Source organism: Lactuca saligna, chromosome 5, assembly GCF_052625555.1.
Source record: "Lactuca saligna cultivar CGN05327 chromosome 5, ASM5262555v1, whole genome shotgun sequence".
Taxonomy (NCBI): Eukaryota; Viridiplantae; Streptophyta; class Magnoliopsida; order Asterales; family Asteraceae; genus Lactuca; species Lactuca saligna.
In genome coordinates, this window is record NC_136421.1 from 152,351,243 (window position 1) to 152,368,436 (window position 17,194).

At 33.1% G+C, this 17,194-nt stretch overlaps 2 protein-coding genes across 3 annotated transcripts; one reads left to right on the forward strand and one right to left on the reverse strand.

Annotated features, from left to right (window-relative positions):
* The first annotated feature begins 411 nt into the window (after window positions 1-411).
* Window positions 412-4,715, forward strand: LOC144996918 (TRAF-like superfamily protein). Of its 2 annotated transcripts, none has more exons than XM_078956705.1 (11): window positions 412-538; window positions 929-1,116; window positions 1,334-1,445; window positions 1,525-1,613; window positions 1,698-1,766; window positions 1,853-1,982; window positions 2,077-2,235; window positions 2,316-2,667; window positions 2,761-2,873; window positions 2,962-3,103; window positions 3,181-4,715. In XM_078956705.1, the coding sequence occupies exons 2-11, from the start codon at window positions 948-950 to the stop codon at window positions 4,543-4,545; spliced, it is 2,700 nt and encodes an 899-aa protein (XP_078812831.1). In that variant the 5' UTR covers window positions 412-538; window positions 929-947; the 3' UTR covers window positions 4,546-4,715. The 2 variants fall into 2 exon arrangements, with proteins under 2 accessions (XP_078812831.1, XP_078812832.1); XM_078956706.1 differs by having other exon boundaries at window positions 2,965-3,103.
* Window positions 4,716-6,860: 2,145 nt separating this feature from the next.
* On the reverse strand, window positions 6,861-10,946 carry LOC144996940 (CwfJ-like family protein). Its single transcript, XM_078956738.1, has 10 exons — window positions 10,748-10,946; window positions 9,938-10,044; window positions 9,380-9,826; window positions 9,108-9,314; window positions 8,855-9,004; window positions 8,398-8,784; window positions 8,110-8,192; window positions 7,646-8,006; window positions 7,345-7,557; window positions 6,861-7,285 (listed from the first exon to the last, which is right to left on the reverse strand). The coding sequence occupies exons 2-10, from the start codon at window positions 9,983-9,985 to the stop codon at window positions 6,953-6,955; spliced, it is 2,229 nt and encodes a 742-aa protein (XP_078812864.1). The 5' UTR covers window positions 9,986-10,044; window positions 10,748-10,946; the 3' UTR covers window positions 6,861-6,952.
* Window positions 10,947-17,194: the final 6,248 nt, after the last annotated feature.

The following is a 17,194-nucleotide window of genomic DNA, read 5'->3' on the forward strand; positions in this document are numbered from 1 at the left end:
AGAGACGAAACAGTAACAATGGAGAACCGGGGGAGACGATGAAGAAAGAGATGGGTATGATTCAGAGCATAGATAAAAGGAAGACTATGGAAGGATCGGGAACTAAAAGCGTAACTCTGTAGTAACCCGATGAACAGTGCCCTGGTCATGTATTGTTCCTAAGAGGTGGATTCCTTTAATATATATATATATATATATATATATATATATATATATATATATATATATATTAGAAAAGTTAATTTTTATTAAACTTCTGAATATAATATATATGGCGGTTGTTTCTTCATATTTATAATAAAATGACTAAAAAGTCCTCATTAAAAAAAAAAAAAAAAAAAAAAAAAAACTTTTTATTTCCTTTTTAGAAACGGATAAAAGTTATAAATACGAAATAAGTAAAATATTTTTATCTCCGCCTGTGCTTTGCTGCTCCTCTCTCTGTTTTCCGTATCTTTCTCTCTCTTCGCATCTTTTGTTAGACCTAAATTCAGCTTCCAAAATCGTCATTGGACAAGCTCTAATTCTTTGCTCTCAGGTACCTTCATCACGTCACTCGATCCGCCACTTATCATATCTGCTTTCTTACTGTTTAATTACAACACATCATGATTTGATACGATTAGGGTTTGATTTTGTTTTTTCTTTCGTGATGGGGTTTCCATATAAGAGCTATTAATTTTTTTTTTTTCTTTTATCTATTTATATTGATTCTTGTTTAACAACTCAATTCGACTTTTGTGAAATTCTTAGAAGAAATTTTCCTAATTCACACACATACACGCGTCTACCTGTTGGTTATATCTTTAGGTGTTCAATTACTTCATCTTTTTCAGTTTCACTGTTAAGCTTTACCATAAAATTTGACAATGTTGGATTGCAAATTTTGATGATTAATATATAATATTCTATGTTTTTGTTTCTGTAGGGATTTGTGGAGTTGCAAAATGGCAGGGAGTTCAAGTGAGGAGTCTGGGGTAGGCAGAATGACAAACGGTCAACAGCTTTCAGGGGAAGCATTGGCGGAATGGAGATCTTCTGAGCAGGTGGAGAATGGAATTGCTTCCACATCACCTCCTTATTGGGATACCGATGATGATGATGATGATGATTGTGGTATCTTCTTTGTTACCTTCAATTTATAGATAAGGTAGAATTTGTATATGATTGCAATATCGCATGATGTAATGTAATGTTTAAGAATTAAGATAGTGTCCAAAGTCCAAACATAATTGCCTTGAAACACTTCCTACTATATATGTGGAAACTGTGATTGATTTTTGTTTGAGGCTTTGTGTAGTGTTATTATTCAAATGTCTATTATGAAATGCAGGAGCAAAACCTTCTGAGTTATATGGGAAGTATACATGGAAGATAGACAAGTTTTCACAGATTAACAAGAGAGAACTTCGTAGCAATGCTTTTGAGGTTGGAGGCTACAAATGGTATAACAGTAATATAACTTATAACTCTCACATTTCATCTTCCATTTAAATCTTTTTCCTGATATGATATGTGTTACAGGTACATTTTGATCTACCCTCAAGGTTGTGATGTGTGCAATCACTTATCTTTATTTCTTTGTGTTGCCAATCATGACAAGCTTCTTCCAGGTTTTTTTTTTTTTTTTTTTTTGTTATGTTATGTTAAGTTACCATAAAGATAGTTATATAAGTTCTTCCTATCTTTCTCATCAGGGTGGAGTCATTTTGCACAATTCACAATAGCTGTTGTGAACAAGGACCCTAAGAAATCAAAATATTCTGGTATTTTATTCTTGTTCTAATTACTGATTCTGATTAGTAAAAGTCATTATATATATCACTTATATAAAATAAATGCATGTTTGTAGACACGTTGCATCGCTTCTGGAAGAAAGAGCATGATTGGGGATGGAAAAAGTTCATGGAGTTATCAAAAGTTTTAGATGGATTTGTTGATGCTGACACCCTTAAAATAAAAGCTCAAGTTCAAGTTATCAGGTTTCTAACTTAATTCATATTCTTCACAAATCTCTCATTTCCTTTTTTTCTCATGATTCTCTTTGCTTATAAGTATAACCTCAATCTTTTGTAGGGAGAGAGTGGATCGCCCTTTCAGATGCCTTGATTGTCAGTATAGGAGAGAACTTGTAAGGGTATATTTGTCAAATGTGGAGCAAATATGTCGCCGTTTTGTGGAAGAGAGGAGAGGAAGGCTAGGAAAGTTGATCAAAGATAAAGTTAGGTGGTCAAGGTAGATACTAAATCTTCATAATTCCAATTCCAATTCCATTCCTTCATCGGAATCCTGAATTCCACTTTGCTGTGTTTCAGCTTCTGTACTTTCTGGTTAGGAATTGACCAAAATGCAAGGCGCAGAATGTCAAGGGAGAAGTCAGATTTGATACTGAAAGTTGCTGTAAAACATTTTTTTATAGAAAAAGAAGTGACATCTACTTTAGTGATGGATTCTTTATACAGTGGACTAAAAGCCCTTGAAGGTCAAAGTCAAACTAAAAACAAAGCAAAGGGAAAATGTTTGGATACAGAACAACTACCACTACCTATAGTTCGGGTAGAAAAAGACACATTTATCCTTGTTGATGATGTGTTATTATTGCTCGAGAGGGCAGCATTGGAACCTTTGCCACCTAAAGATGAAAAAGGCCCTCAAAACCGTACTAAGGTAAAGTATCAGTGTCAGTGTGTTAATGACTCTGGAATGTAATGACTGATTCCATTCCTTGACACGTGTTATGGTGGCGTTTTGGTAATTTAGGATGGTGGTTCAGGGGAGGATTTTAGTAAGGATTCTATTGAACGTGATGAAAGGCGTCTTACTGAATTGGGGCGTAGAACCATTGAAATATTTGTCCTAGCACATATTTTTAGGTATTACTATTAAATTAATATTTATTATTTTTTTTTATTATTAATGAGTTTTGTATTTGTTTAAAAAATGTGTTGCAATACAATACAGCAGTAAAATAGAAGTTGCATACCAGGAAGCTGTTGCTTTGAAAAGGCAAGAGGAGCTCATACGTGAAGAAGAGGAAGCATGGATGACTGGAATTGAACAGAAAGCAAAACGTGAAAAGGAAAAGAAATCAAAGAAAAAACAGGTTTTTTATTTTATTTTTTATATTCTTATATTTGAATATTTGACTTAAATTAATTTCAAAATTCTACTTGTTTACAGGGGAAACAGAAAAGAAACAACCCGAAACTGAAGGATAAAATAAAGGAAGAAAAAGCTAATACTGTAGTAATACAAGACAAACCTCAACTATCAATTGATGAAGCAGAAGATTTGTTATTGCTTGAAAAATCAGACATTTCTGATGTTTCAGATTCAGTTGAATGTGTTCCACTTGTTCTTCAGCCTGATTCAGATGAGAGAGATTCAAGTCAAGTCAACTGGGACACCGACACATCGGAAGCTCAGCCGCCCACAGAAGCCGCTAGTAGCGGCGGTGCCAGCTGTCTCACCGCCGTGACTACTAGCCCTCCGTCTGTGATGGACGATTCTTCATCCACTTGTTCAACAGATTCAGTCCCTTCACTTGTCTCGAATCGATCTTACAAAGGTCAAAAAAGTCAACCCCCGAAAACCAACCTCCAGAAAACCATATCTTCAGTCAAAACACTGAATACAGTTAAAAATGTAATCCCGGTCAACACTAAAAGTGGGACCGGGACTTTAAAACCGGCTGATAAGCCTGTGGAACCAGTGGTGCCTATCGTGTCCAGACCATTGAGTGCACCGCTGGTTCCAGGGTCCGGGTCCAGATCCGGACCCGGACCCACTCTTCCGGTTGCAGCAGCGGTGCATGCAGCACCGTTTCTGCCCCGGTCAATTAGTGCAGCCGGACGGTTAGGTGCTGACGTGTCACCGGCTCAGTCATACCGGAATGTTATGATGGGTTGTGGTGGTGCTACTGCAACTTCAACTAGTTTCAGTCAAACTATAAATCCATCTAACTTGTATTCACCGGTTCCTATGATGACATCATCATCATCGTCCGTGTTTTTACATGATGGTTTTGAGATGATGGAAGATTCTAGAATGTTATCATTTGGGGGGGTGAATGTGAATGTGAATGATCCGTATTTGGATCCGTTTTGTAACGAGGTTTCTGGTGGGCGTATGTTGGCTGATGAATTCCCACATCTTGATATCATAAATGATTTACTAGATGATGAAGTTAGCCCGTTGTTTCATGGGCCCCACCATCTGACACGTGACTTGACTTACCCTGGTGTATCTGTTGACCAAAGCTATCATGATGTACTACTCCATCATAATTATGATTATATCGGTGGGCCCCACCAACAACCTAACGTACAGGCAGCTTATATGAACATGAACATGAACGGATTGATTCAGAGCCAGTGGCAGATGAGTGGGTCTGATGTATCGTATCCCAGCAGCAGTTTCATGAGGAACATGGATGATAATGATGGCATGTATGATCATCATCATCATCATTTGGATTACTCTAATAACATGATGATGGGTGTGAATGGTTATACTGTATACCACCGTCCTTCTAATGGACAGTGAATAATAATAGTCTGAAGCAAATGAAAAGAAAAATATATCTGATTACTAATAAAAGATGTCAGTCAAAAAAGGGTTTTTGGGGGGTTGTAAGAAAAAAAACATCTTGTAAAGAGTGACGCTGTAGGCTGTCTTTTTTATTCTTAGTTATTAACTTATTTCTCTTGAATTTATTCATGCAGTTGTTGGTGTTTTTACTTTTTACAAAGTAGTTTGATTTTTTAGCTATCTTCTGTTTTGACTTGTTCATAGTTTTGTAAGTTATGTGATGATAACTTTTGTGTTTGCAAAATTCATAACAAGGCCACTTCAATTTCGTAAATGTAGTAAGTAGTAACCAGAAATTTTTGATAAATAAATACATAAAAATAATGCACCGAAAAAAAGTTTATAATCAACAACTTAAGTAAACTACTACATCAATATATCTTACAGAAAATCACAAAAATGGCCAAAATAGATTGGTCCTTCCAACATGATGAACAAATAGTTTTTACTAATATCACAAGATCACCAATTTTGCAATACCGATTATTGCAAAATATCATTATGTCGTGAAAGAGTTTTTTTCTATTATGACTGACATTTTACCATATGTCGCAACTTGCAACACTCCTTGGTATTGTTAAATTCTTTTTCAAGAAATTTTGACTGGTATTTTGTCATTTAGCATAGTTAGGTTTCACAATGACCTTTGTGGAATGTGTTTTTCGTTACGAAATAATCCATATTGTGTTATATATATGGAGTAGTTTGTTAAATGTGGAGCCATATTTATACACATTGTACATCTTGAAGTTTTCAAACACATTTTTCTCAATCAAAATGAATTTATCTAATGAGATATTTAGAGTGCTTTTGTAGATGATCGTGGGAGGAAATCAATGGCAACATGGAGTATACAATGTTACAAGTGATGAATATTGGTTTCGGGTATAAATCTTTATGGGTTAGTTGATTGGGGGACAAGAAAGTTACTTTTAGCATACAATAAGATTTGTTTATCTTTCTAACATATTGAATTATATATGGTATCAAACTAATTAACGAAATTTATCACCCCTTTGATAGATGTTCTTGCTTTGTTACGAAATATGATAACAATTTTTATTTCGACTATGTTGTCGAAGTTGGAAATAATTTTCTTGTAAATTGAATGGATGTTGGAAATTGATTACATAGAAAATAGTCATGTGGAAATGGGTAAGGTGTCAGAAGCAATCAAGTTGTGTTTTCAATGTTGTTGATGAAACACATAAAATAAGTGGTTTTGTGTATGTTCCTCTGCAAGAAGGTAAATATGTTGGTGAATCAACAAGTGATTATTGAGACACGCTTCTCAATGTTGAAAATCGAATTATAACATATAAAAATATACAAGTAGAACAATTTCATTTATAAGTTTTAGGACAACTGATTTTATCCCTTGCAACACACTTTAACATCCAATAATCCCTTCGATGGAAAAGAAAAAGAAAAATGAAAAGAGAATGGAAAAAAGTGCGACACTGAAGTTATACCCCATTTTGGACTTGAATTTTGAAATAGGTAATTATCCGAAGAGTGGTATTGTTGATATGCATGGACGGACTTGTACGAATGGGAAGTAGAAAATACTTTTGTTTACCTTATTGTCTCATAATAATAGCCTTTATATACTTAAATTTTCCACACTGCCATAAACGACACAAATTTATGGAGTTGCATCCTAAGAGATGATATCCTATTGTACGTGGATCTAAATGGGAAATTATCGACTAATTGATAGTCGTTACATCACTCTGTGATGAGAAAATATTAAGTTGGACAACCACAAAACCATGTTCACATTTCATCACATGCATAGGGTTAGATAAAAGGAAAATAACACATTAACCCAACAATATATTTCGAATTTTCTCATTTGATCCCTTAATTTATTTTCGTGCTTTTTGAAGGAATAAAGTTGTTATCGACCTGCTCTTTTAATCATTGCTACCTACTATAACAAGTTTTTATAAGTCAGGTAAGTATTTGAAACTGATATGATATGAGTTTTGAACTTGCTTACATTTGTTTGATCATCACAGATTTTCAAAACTCCTTTTTAGGATACATGAATAAAACAAGACGATAAAAGATTTCAAAATTTTGTTTGTATAGCGTCCTAAATATGTTATATAGACTTGTGGCCTTATAATGTACTTCAAATCTTTATAACCTTTCAAAATGTTTCAAAAACATGATGAGAATAACAAATAAATAAATAAGAGCTTACACATATAAAGAACTAGAGATGGAAATTTCGAAATTGAGTAGGGGTTATGAAAAGTAGGTGGTTGATAAAATTGTCACATGTATTTAATAATAAAAAATAATAATTAGTCACATATGCTTACAAATTAAATTTAAAAATCAAACTAAACATGTGCTAATCAAGTTGCTTGGTCCAATCAAAAGGCTCCCAATCTCTCCCAAAATTAGCAGCCGCTTCTTTTTGTGTGTCCATAGACTCGTGTTTCTGGCGATGACGATGCATGTCTTCTGCAGGCAACTGAAGCATCCCCCTTATTACATTAATACCAAAATTGCTCTTGAATTCTGATTCATCATCAATCACATGAACAAACCCTTTCTTCAAACCAAACTCCACATGAAAATACGGAAAGTCTTTCGGTATAGAGTGTCGCAAACCCTTTTCACTCGTATCAATTAATTTCTTCGCATTGTGTTGACTCCATTCCTCTTCCGCTTCATCAATTGCCTACACAAAATATAATTTAGGCCAGATTAACAAAAACACGGACAAAAACGTCTTTTCACCTTTTTAAAATACAGAGGAGCCTGTTTCGCAGCATCTGGAGGCAAAGGGATTGCCTCTATTAAACAATGTCTGGTCTGTTTTGCCAATCCCATCACCGTTTCAAGAAACACAACTTCCCTTTCTTGCTTTGCAAACATCATCACAAGACATTTCTTGAAGTTTCGTATTTCATCCCACACGTTATCATCCACACTTCTTGTTGCCAGCTCATGCTACATCAAAACAAACAAATTTCAAAATGCTAAAAAAATAAACAAATAAATAAATATTTTTCTTGCATCTAAAAGCAAAGAAACGAACCTGCATTGGCAAAATGTAACAATGGCCAGGAACAACAGGCTGCCACTGAGGCAACATCAGATATGTGAAATTCGCGATTGCAATAACAAGATGACGTGGCCTTTTAGGGTTTTCAAAGCAAAAGCTGCAGCGTTCTTGTTGGGTCAAAATGCGTTTTTCAAAACGCGTATTTTGAGTTGTATTGACGGTTTTACCCTTTTTCTTTCTCTTGGGTCCCACTCCATCATCATATTCGTATTCATCATCTGCCTGACCTGATATACCAATGTACTGTTTGTTTTGCATTATGGATCGAGCTACATGCATGTCTGCATCTTCTTCTTTCTTCTCTTTTCGTGCTTTTATCCCATGCATCATGTACCTATGAATATAATTATTATAAAGATTTTTTAGTTTTTACAAAATTTCTTTTTGACTAAAATAAATGCAAAGATTTTTTTTTTTTAGTTTGGGAGCAAAATTACCTGCTTGTGGTTCCATCACCTTCTGGGTTTGTTGTGATGACATCAGCTTCTTTGCTTTTCGCTTTATACTCTTCTGCCTCTTTCTGAAGTAACAAAGTAATTGCAAATTTAGAAAGAAAAAAAAAATTATATTTCTAGATACAACTAGTTTTTTGTAATACACTTCAATAAATACTAAAACCAATTTCACACTGTTTTTTAAGTCTGTATTAACCGAAAAACTTGTTGTGTAATATAAAAATATAGATATTTAATGAGTTTAAAGAAAAATGAAAAATGGGAAAATACCAAAAGTTTCTGAGCTTCATCATGCTTTCCTTTCATACGTAACTGCATAACTTTAGCAGCTAACTGATTTGCACTCATTGGAGGTTTCATGTGTGTATCTGTATCTTGTTTATGAGAAGGTTGTTCTTCAGATTTTGACACATTTGTAGAAGAAATCAAATTCAAATCATCATCTTTTTGAGATTTGAATTTATTCAAGAAACTTCCATCATTGGAGAACTTTTGTAAGCTAGCTAATGCAGAAGAGATGACATCAGCATCAGTGTTCTTCATTGACATGCTTTGACTTTTCTTCTTCCCCCATGATAAAGAGTTATCAGATCTTGGCACTCTCATTTTATTACCATGCTGACTAGGCGTCCCCTTCTCTCTATCCCTTTCGTTCTCCTGATGTCAAAACAAAATTCTTTTCAAAGATGTGAGGTTAAAATGGTCATTTTAATGAAGTAATCCTTACAGTTTGATTTTCTGGTAGTGTTTTCTGATCCTTAGTCTGCAGTCTTTGTCTGTTCTTTATGGCATGAAGATGAGCACGAGATGGAGCAGCAGAACCTGATGCTACAGAAACTGTTAATTTACCTAAAGACCCCCATCTCTCTCCAACCACCTGTAAATTCTCAAATGTCAATATATTTACATGATGATGATGATGATGATGATGATGATGATGATGATGATGATGAAAGATGGATCATAAATGTAAAATGAACCTCATCAAGTTTTTTTCCTTCACGAGCTGCTTGTTCTTGAGCACGTTTCAAAGCTTTAAGTCGCCAGCTGGCACCTCCATCACCTACTACAGAAGTTGATAGAAGATTAGAATCTCCAGAATTTGCTACTTCTGCCTCCTCTTCAGGGTAACCACTTCCATCATTGTTGAAATAAGGATTCAGTTCTCTTGGATTCGCCTTTTTAATCTGGAAAGAGAAAAAAAATGAGGATTAAAGGAAATCTATGATTTTGAAAACATTGTAAAGAGTACCTCTTTGGCAGGAGATTCTTCTAGAAGATCAGAAGTTGATACTGATGAAGGTTTTTGCTCCATGTTATCTTTAGGTCTAAGCATCCACTCCATTCCCAATTCTTTTCTTATAATATTCTCATCATTTTTATGGCTTTTATCAACTGCTTTATCTTCTTTAGCATTATCATTATCACTAGAGTATTCTTTTCTCCTTGACTTCTTTGACTTGCCCTTCTTGTGCTTCTTTTCTTTTTTTCTTTTTCTATGTGACTTTGTATCCTGATCACTACCACTTTCACTTGCATCAGAATATGAAGATGAATCTTCTTCAGAGGAATACCATTTCTTTTTAGACTTTTTCTTTATTCTTTGAGATCCATCGTCACTTGAACTACTCTGATTATGCTTCTTTTTCTTCTTATGAATTTTCTTCGTATCTGAATCATTCACCTTCTCATCATGTGTCTAAAAAAGTTCAGGATTCAGATTTAATACATAGTTTTTATGATATAGTATCATATCATTAGCTGAAGTAAATGAATTATAAGAAAAGAAGACTAAAGGAATGAGGCTTACTTTATCATCAATCTGATCCCGGGGTATGAACTTCAAACCTGAAAGCATCTTTCCCTTTCCTTCTTCGCGATTTTGATCAAATATTTAATTCAGCAGTTGAGTATATCCTGAAAAATATAATCAAATAACAATTGAACATTATGTTGTAAGTTCAGTAATCAAACACTTCCATGTGATTCCATTAACAAGGTGTCAAGGTCCTCTAAAATCTAAAACAAATGTGATGTCAGTGTCTGCCCTAAGATTGTGTAGCTTAAGATTTAAGAAACAGAATTTCTCTGTCTATGGCAGGAAATGGAAACATAAAGATAGATAATGCAAGAACATATTGCCATATTGGCCTACAAATAACAGATAACACTGGAAAGAGAGTACAAATTCAAGAAAATACTGAAAGCGAAAAGGAAATGATGATGAACTGGGAGACTTGTTAATCAGACTAAAGTGGAGATGTTTGTTCAGTTCGTTAATCAACTTCAATTCATATGTTTATTATTTCATAACTAACCTCGCATTACAGAAAAGTGAACATAATGATTATCCGATGCCACTATAAAGAAAAATTGTGTTTTAATACGAATCTGCTAGTTAAAATCCCTGGTCCTCGAGGTACAGGATCACAATTCCCCAAATTCAAACAAAATCCACAGCTAGATCCTATCAGTTTGTTCTACGCTTGGTTAAGGGTTTATAAACCCTAAAACAGTTTTGAGCAAAATCAAAACGCAACAGGCCAAATCAAAATTAGCAAAAGCGAAAAAAGTAACAACAATCCATATGGTGAAATCTACATAAACAAACATAACTTACCTGACAATGATTCGTGATTATTCTTGGCGAAGCAGAGCAGCGAAGGTGGGGGATAGATTGTCGTGAGGCGATGAACTGCAGGAGGAGATTTATGTTAGAGGGGTCGGAATTTGTAGGTTCCCTTTTGAACTCAAACTTGCAATCTCCCTTCCGATTCCGAACTCAAAGTCTCAAACCCGCTGCGTTATTTGAGGAAATACTTTAAATTATAGCAAATACGTGTTTAAAATAGTTAAAGATATCATAAATTATTAATATATTATGATTATGATATTAAATTGATATATAAAATGATTAGGGTTAATGTCATAAAAACCCTCAAGTTTACAGGATTTTGTCGGTTTTACCCAAAGTTGAAATTTATATCCGTTTTTACCCTAACACTTTCAAAAAAATGTTCGGTTTTACCCTTTTACCGGTAATAACAGGTTTACCAGGTTACCATTATATTAAATTCGTAAAAAAAAACCCTTAAGTTTACCTTTTTTAGCGTTTTTACCCTTAAGTTTATAATTTTTTTTACACTTTTACCCTAAGTATTTTTTTCATAATATACGTATTCATTTAAAAAAATCGTATTTATATACGAAAAAATGTTTAATTAAATATTGTATTTATATTTTTTAATGTTATATATATATATATATATATATATATATATATATATATATATATATATATATATATAGGGTTAGATTATTTTGTTTTCACTATCTATTGTGTGCATGTATGATTGATTATGGACCAATCATTTTAGTTATTTTAAGAAAGTAATTAATGCATATTAGATGTTGAAGATATAATGGATATTATTTACATCTTCAGCATTTAATATGCATTAATTACTTTCTTAAAATAATTAAAATGATTGGTCCAGAATCAATCATACATGCACACAATAGATAGTGAAAACATTTGTTTGTTTGTGTGTGTGTGTTTGCAAGGTTATACCATTTAAAAAGATAAATAATATTTTTAGAATTATGAATATGTGTTTTATAGATGTAGTTTTTAGAAGTATAAATACATATTTTTACATTATTATATATAAATATGTATATATACTTCTAAAAATATATTTGTACTTGAAAAAACATATATCAAAATACATATTTACACTTCTAAGATTATATGTATATACTTATATAAACATGTTTATGATTCAACAAGTTTTTTTTATTGACATGTATATTTTTAAATGCATAAAAATATGTACTTGTAGTTCTAAAAACATATTAATGTGCGTTTTTTTTTTTTTTACATCTTAATGTTATATGAAGAAATAACATTAAAAAAAATATAAATACAATACTTAATTAAAAATTTTTGTATATAAATATAAATTTTCTGCATGAATACATATAATATGAAAAAAAATACAAAGGGTAAAAGTGTAAAAATAATATAAACTTAAGGGTAAAAACGTAAAAAACTATAAACTTAAGGGTTTTATTTGCGAAGCTAATATAATGGTAACCTGTTATCACCGGTAAAAGAGTAAAACCGAACATTTTTTGGAAAATGTTAGGGTAAAAACGGATATAAAATTCAACTTTGGGCAAAACCGACAAAACCCTGAAAACTTAAGGGTTTTTATGACATTAGCCCAACAGAGTAAACTAACCACTAAAAGGGTAAATATAATTTACCAATTGAAATTTGTATGAGTGAAGTATTTGTAGGTTGAGATATAAACTAGGCATCAATCATTCCGATTTTTGCCCACATAAATGGAGCTCAACGCAAAAAGATTCAAGAAACATATTTTAAAAACAAGTTTATTTCTACCGAAAAAACTACCTACGTTTCACGAAACATATTCAAACATTACCACATCAGATTTCAACATTAAGAAATCAAAATACGATTTTAGTATAAAAAAATGAAAATTTTAAAAAAATTTTAAAAAAAATCAAAACAACCATAATTTCTTCTGATAGTCAATTTTCAGGCAAAAAAAAACAATTTAATTTATACTGAACTCGTTTTTCAGGGCAAAAGAAAAGGAAAAACCTTATCTCTATCACCGTTAGTCATTAGTGGTTTCCGTTTAAGTACCTCAAATGCATGTTTAGTCCCTTGTCATTTTTTTATTTTTTTCTTTACCTAATAATATTTATCAATTAAATTAGATTAATTATAAATTTTAAAAACTTGCAACACTCGACAACTACATTTTCTTTCATGTATGTTGACCTCCCAATTGTGTTCTATTGTATTTCACTTCAACTTGATTGTCACAACTTCTAGTAACTTCATATTCACCCAAATTCTACATGAAAAATTAAAAACATATATATTTTAGATATATATGTATTATTGAAGTAAAAAACTAAAACAAATATAATCATTCAACTGAATTATTTAACATGCTTACATTAGCGATGTCATTAAGATGGTTTTTAGTAAAAAAAACTAAACCAATGCGCCATTCCATGTATTTACCAAATTCCTTTTCTTATCAAATCGTTTCATAATATTTTCCTTAATTGCGTCAAGGAGATCAAGCACGGGTTTATAGCACAATTTACCAATCCAAGAATTAAATGTTTCTGAAATATTATTACTGATGTAATCACACTTGAAAGTAGTACCAAACTTGCTTCTACTCCATATTTTTTTTTGTAGTTGGTATTTAGATATGCAATGACATCTTCATTTTTATCACTAATTTCCTTCAATAATCTGTCATGCTTGGTAGGACTATATGTTTTTGCAGCAACCCATAGTTTGGTGTTAAAGAAATCACCATGGAAGTGTTTCTTGAAGTTGCTATATAAGTGCCTTATACATTCTCTATGCTCAACATTAGGGTAAACATTCAGCATGACTACTTCTAACCCTTTTTGTATGTCCGATGAGATAACCAGGTCATTTGGGGTTCCAATTGCTTTTTTGAGTGAGTCAAGAAACCATGTCCATGATTGTGTGTTTTCTTATTCAAGCACACAATATGCTATTGGAAATATAGAATTGTTACCATCAACACCAGTTGCAGCAGCTAGTACACCATTGAACTTTTCTTTTAAATGACAGGCATCAAGACCAATATACGGACGACAACCATCAACAAAATCCTCTGGAACAAGCTGCTAAACAAATAAAAAACTTTTTGAAAAGTTTCTTTCCACCAACTATGTCAAAGTCAATTTCAACAATGCTTCCTTTGTAACAGTTCTTCTTTAAATTCATCCATCTTCATGAAAGAGTCTTCCCACTTACCATACATGTCGGTATAAGCCTGTTATTTCCCTCTAAAAACTTTTAGGTATGGCACGTCAACATTGTAAGTTTTCATAATCCAATTTCTAAGCTCATATGGAGAGAAATCCACATCAAATTTCAACTTGTTAGTAACTACATTAGCGACCCATCCTTGAGTGGCACGCTTATTGCCACCTTTGTTGCTTCGAGTTCAAGTATATACTTCTACCATTTTCTTAACCTAAAAAAAAAAGAATTAAATAAAAACATAAATATATTTTTAATATAAAGGGTGTTAAGTATAACTTAAGGTATACACTTACTTCAAAGGTAACTTCATCTTGTGTAATAAAAGAATTAATTCTCCACTCACACTCTAGGTTTTCACACATTGTTGTGAATCGTGTCAGGTCACTTTTCTGAATGTAGTAGTTAAACTCATTTGTGACTGCAAATTGGTTCAAAGATCTCCTAAAATCAACCACGTTTTCAAATTTTGAGTCGACTTCCATGCGTATACTATTCTTACTAACTGGGTAAACTACATCATCATCATTCATTAGATTGTCTTCATTATCAAAGTCAAGATGACTATGATAGCTTTCTTCACTAGGACAAAGTTCTGCATCATACTCATCGTGTGGTTCATATCTGTTGGCACACAAATGGTTAGTATGGTTATTGGAGTCGAGGTTATTCTCTGTTGTCACATAAATTGTTACTTGTTTCTCGCTTCCATACATGCTAAGCATAACCATGAACTTTTCATTAGAATCAAGCTTAGTAAAGGATTTGTCTGGTGCATACTTGTCAGCATAAAGAATAGAAAATTATGGGTTGTTCTTTGATGCATAATGCTTTGTAACTTCTTCATGTAGTTGACTTAACTTGTATAAAAATGCGTCTATGTAGCTACATTTTTAAGAGCGAAAAGCAATATATTTGCCTACAACCGTTATTTGATAGATGAAAATAACCCCCATATTTCAATTTTAACTTGAACTTGGATGTTGGTATACATAGTAAGGACCTTTGTATGCAATGTTTGCTCAGAGGGACTATCTTAGGGAAAAAAAATTCATAGGTAGAAAAAAAATTCATAGGTATCATTTCAGGGAAAAATGGTAAAGTTAAAGGACCATTCGTGAATTTTTTTTTCTAAATACATCAAGGATATTACAATCATTTCATATTTCGAAGAGACCAAATACGTAACGAAACTAGTTTAAAATAACCATCAATCTAAAATTTTAACGGTTTAAACTTTTTTCTTGAAAAAAATTACTAACAATAAATACCATTTTTTCACTTTTGTCAAACCTTTATATAATTAATTTAACCCCTAAAGTTTATATCAAAATCTACAAACATTAAATATATTTTTTTTGTTTTCTATTTTATTCAAAAAACATTGAAGTATAAAATATCATTTTATTACTTTTTAATTTTTACATGATGTAATATTTAAGATTTATTTTCATTTATCTTATTCAAATATATTTATTTTTATAAAAAAAATGATGTGTTATTATAAAAAAAATATGTTATTATAGAAATAATAGTATGCTGCTATTTTATTTTAAATATATAAGTATGCAATTTTCAGTTAAAGATAAAAATATGTGTCAGTCTGAAAGACCACAACTTTCGTATTTATGAAAGACCCAAACTTTCATACTATTTCAAAAGATTTCTTAAGTTACTTCCTCAAAACATGCTACATGCATATTTATAAAACAATATTTTATATTGATAAAGTGATTACAAAGGACTGGATACAAACCGACTAAGTTTTATTACATTTCATGTCTACCCAGGAATCTACTATTCATATACATACATGAACATTAAAAATACAGAGAAATACTATTAACTATTCTAAATCTTTCAGCAGTATAAAGCTATATTGGAATACTCATCACCTGCAATTGTTAAATATTGAGAGGAATAAGCGATAACGCTTAGTGAATTCAATAAATAGATATAATATAATCTTATGCCTTACATATACCAATATGACAGAAGCAGAAGGGAACAAGAAGACATATGTGAAATCATGTGACAAACGTTCATATCAATCAAAGACTTTATTCAAAGATATACTTTTCAACGATACATAACGATTTCAATATTTGATATGCATCAATAAAGCTTTGCCCCAATTGGCACAGAAGACATATAATTTCTGATTAATATTTTGGTAGATTTCAGGCTTATAGCCCTGTCTAACCATTTGCCAGTACCATAGAATAGAGTTCATTCTCTTACGGAGTCATGCTCTACGTCAGAGGCTACATACCATTCTTATCTAACCTTCTGCCAATGCCATAGAATAGAAGTCATTCTCTTACGGAGGCATGCTCTACATGGCCAGAGGCTACGTACCAGTACCAATGTGAATCTAAGTCCTTTCACTGATCACATGGTCAAAGGTATTATGATTGCTATAAACATAGCGAATAAAATAACACGGGAGAATAACTCAGAATAATAACACTAAGAAGCGCATAGCACATATAACACATAACATACAATTGTTCTTATATATTGAACTCACCTTAAATTAACCGAGGGTTAAAATAGTAATTTAGACAACATTTCGGCTTTAAATATGACTTTCTATGTTGAAAACCGGGAGCTTAATTGAAAACCGGGCTCTGCGAAGGTAGGGCTTCAAAACCGAAAAGATAAAATTTCCAGGCTTCTCGGGGGTCTCGGGACGTGTTTCGGGTGCTAAAATTGATACCGGGGCTTCAGAAAAATTCAAAATAGTGAAAATATGGAAAAAGGGGCCAAAAATGGCAATTTTCTAAAATTACCCGGAAGATCTCGCAGGCTTCTATTTATAGGGCGAGGTTCGGATCTGGAGGGGCAGGTGGCAGCAGTTGCGAAGGCTACGCAGCGCAAAGGCGAGGCTCGGAACAGCTGGCGCAAAGAAGCTCGGTGGCGTCAGGAGAGAGGGGCACGTGGCTCGCATGCAAGAGGGGGCGCTGGTGCGAAGCGAGGTTCAGACACGCGTCGACTTCGGACCGGTCCAACATCTCGGTGACGTAGCTTCCTCGTGCGAAGGACGTGGCAGCAACAAGGGTCTCTGATGGATTCGCATGTTTCGGACACCTGTGCGACAAGTGGCATTGCGAGGCGAGGCCACGTCTCCGGTGACGCACCTGCTTCGTGCGAGGTGACGTGGCCGGTTACTATTCATGCGAGATTTCTCGGTTTTTGAGCCCGAACTTCTAAAAT

Excerpts from the sequence above, each read along its gene's own strand:
- LOC144996940 (XM_078956738.1), bottom strand. The coding sequence starts at position 9,985 with ATGCTTTCAGGTTTGAAGTTCATACCCCGGGATCAGATTGATGATAAA. Across the intron at positions 9,315-9,379 it reads AAGAATCTCCTGCCAAAGAG|ATTAAAAAGGCGAATCCAAG; the intron begins GTACTCTTTACA and ends TTCTCTTTCCAG. Across the intron at positions 7,286-7,344 it reads CTCCTCTGTATTTTAAAAAG|GCAATTGATGAAGCGGAAGA; the intron begins GTGAAAAGACGT and ends TATTTTGTGTAG.
- LOC144996918 (XM_078956705.1), top strand. The coding sequence starts at position 948 with ATGGCAGGGAGTTCAAGTGAGGAGTCTGGGGTAGGCAGAATGACAAAC. Across the intron at positions 1,983-2,076 it reads GCTCAAGTTCAAGTTATCAG|GGAGAGAGTGGATCGCCCTT; the intron begins GTTTCTAACTTA and ends AATCTTTTGTAG. Across the intron at positions 2,668-2,760 it reads GCCCTCAAAACCGTACTAAG|GATGGTGGTTCAGGGGAGGA; the intron begins GTAAAGTATCAG and ends TTGGTAATTTAG.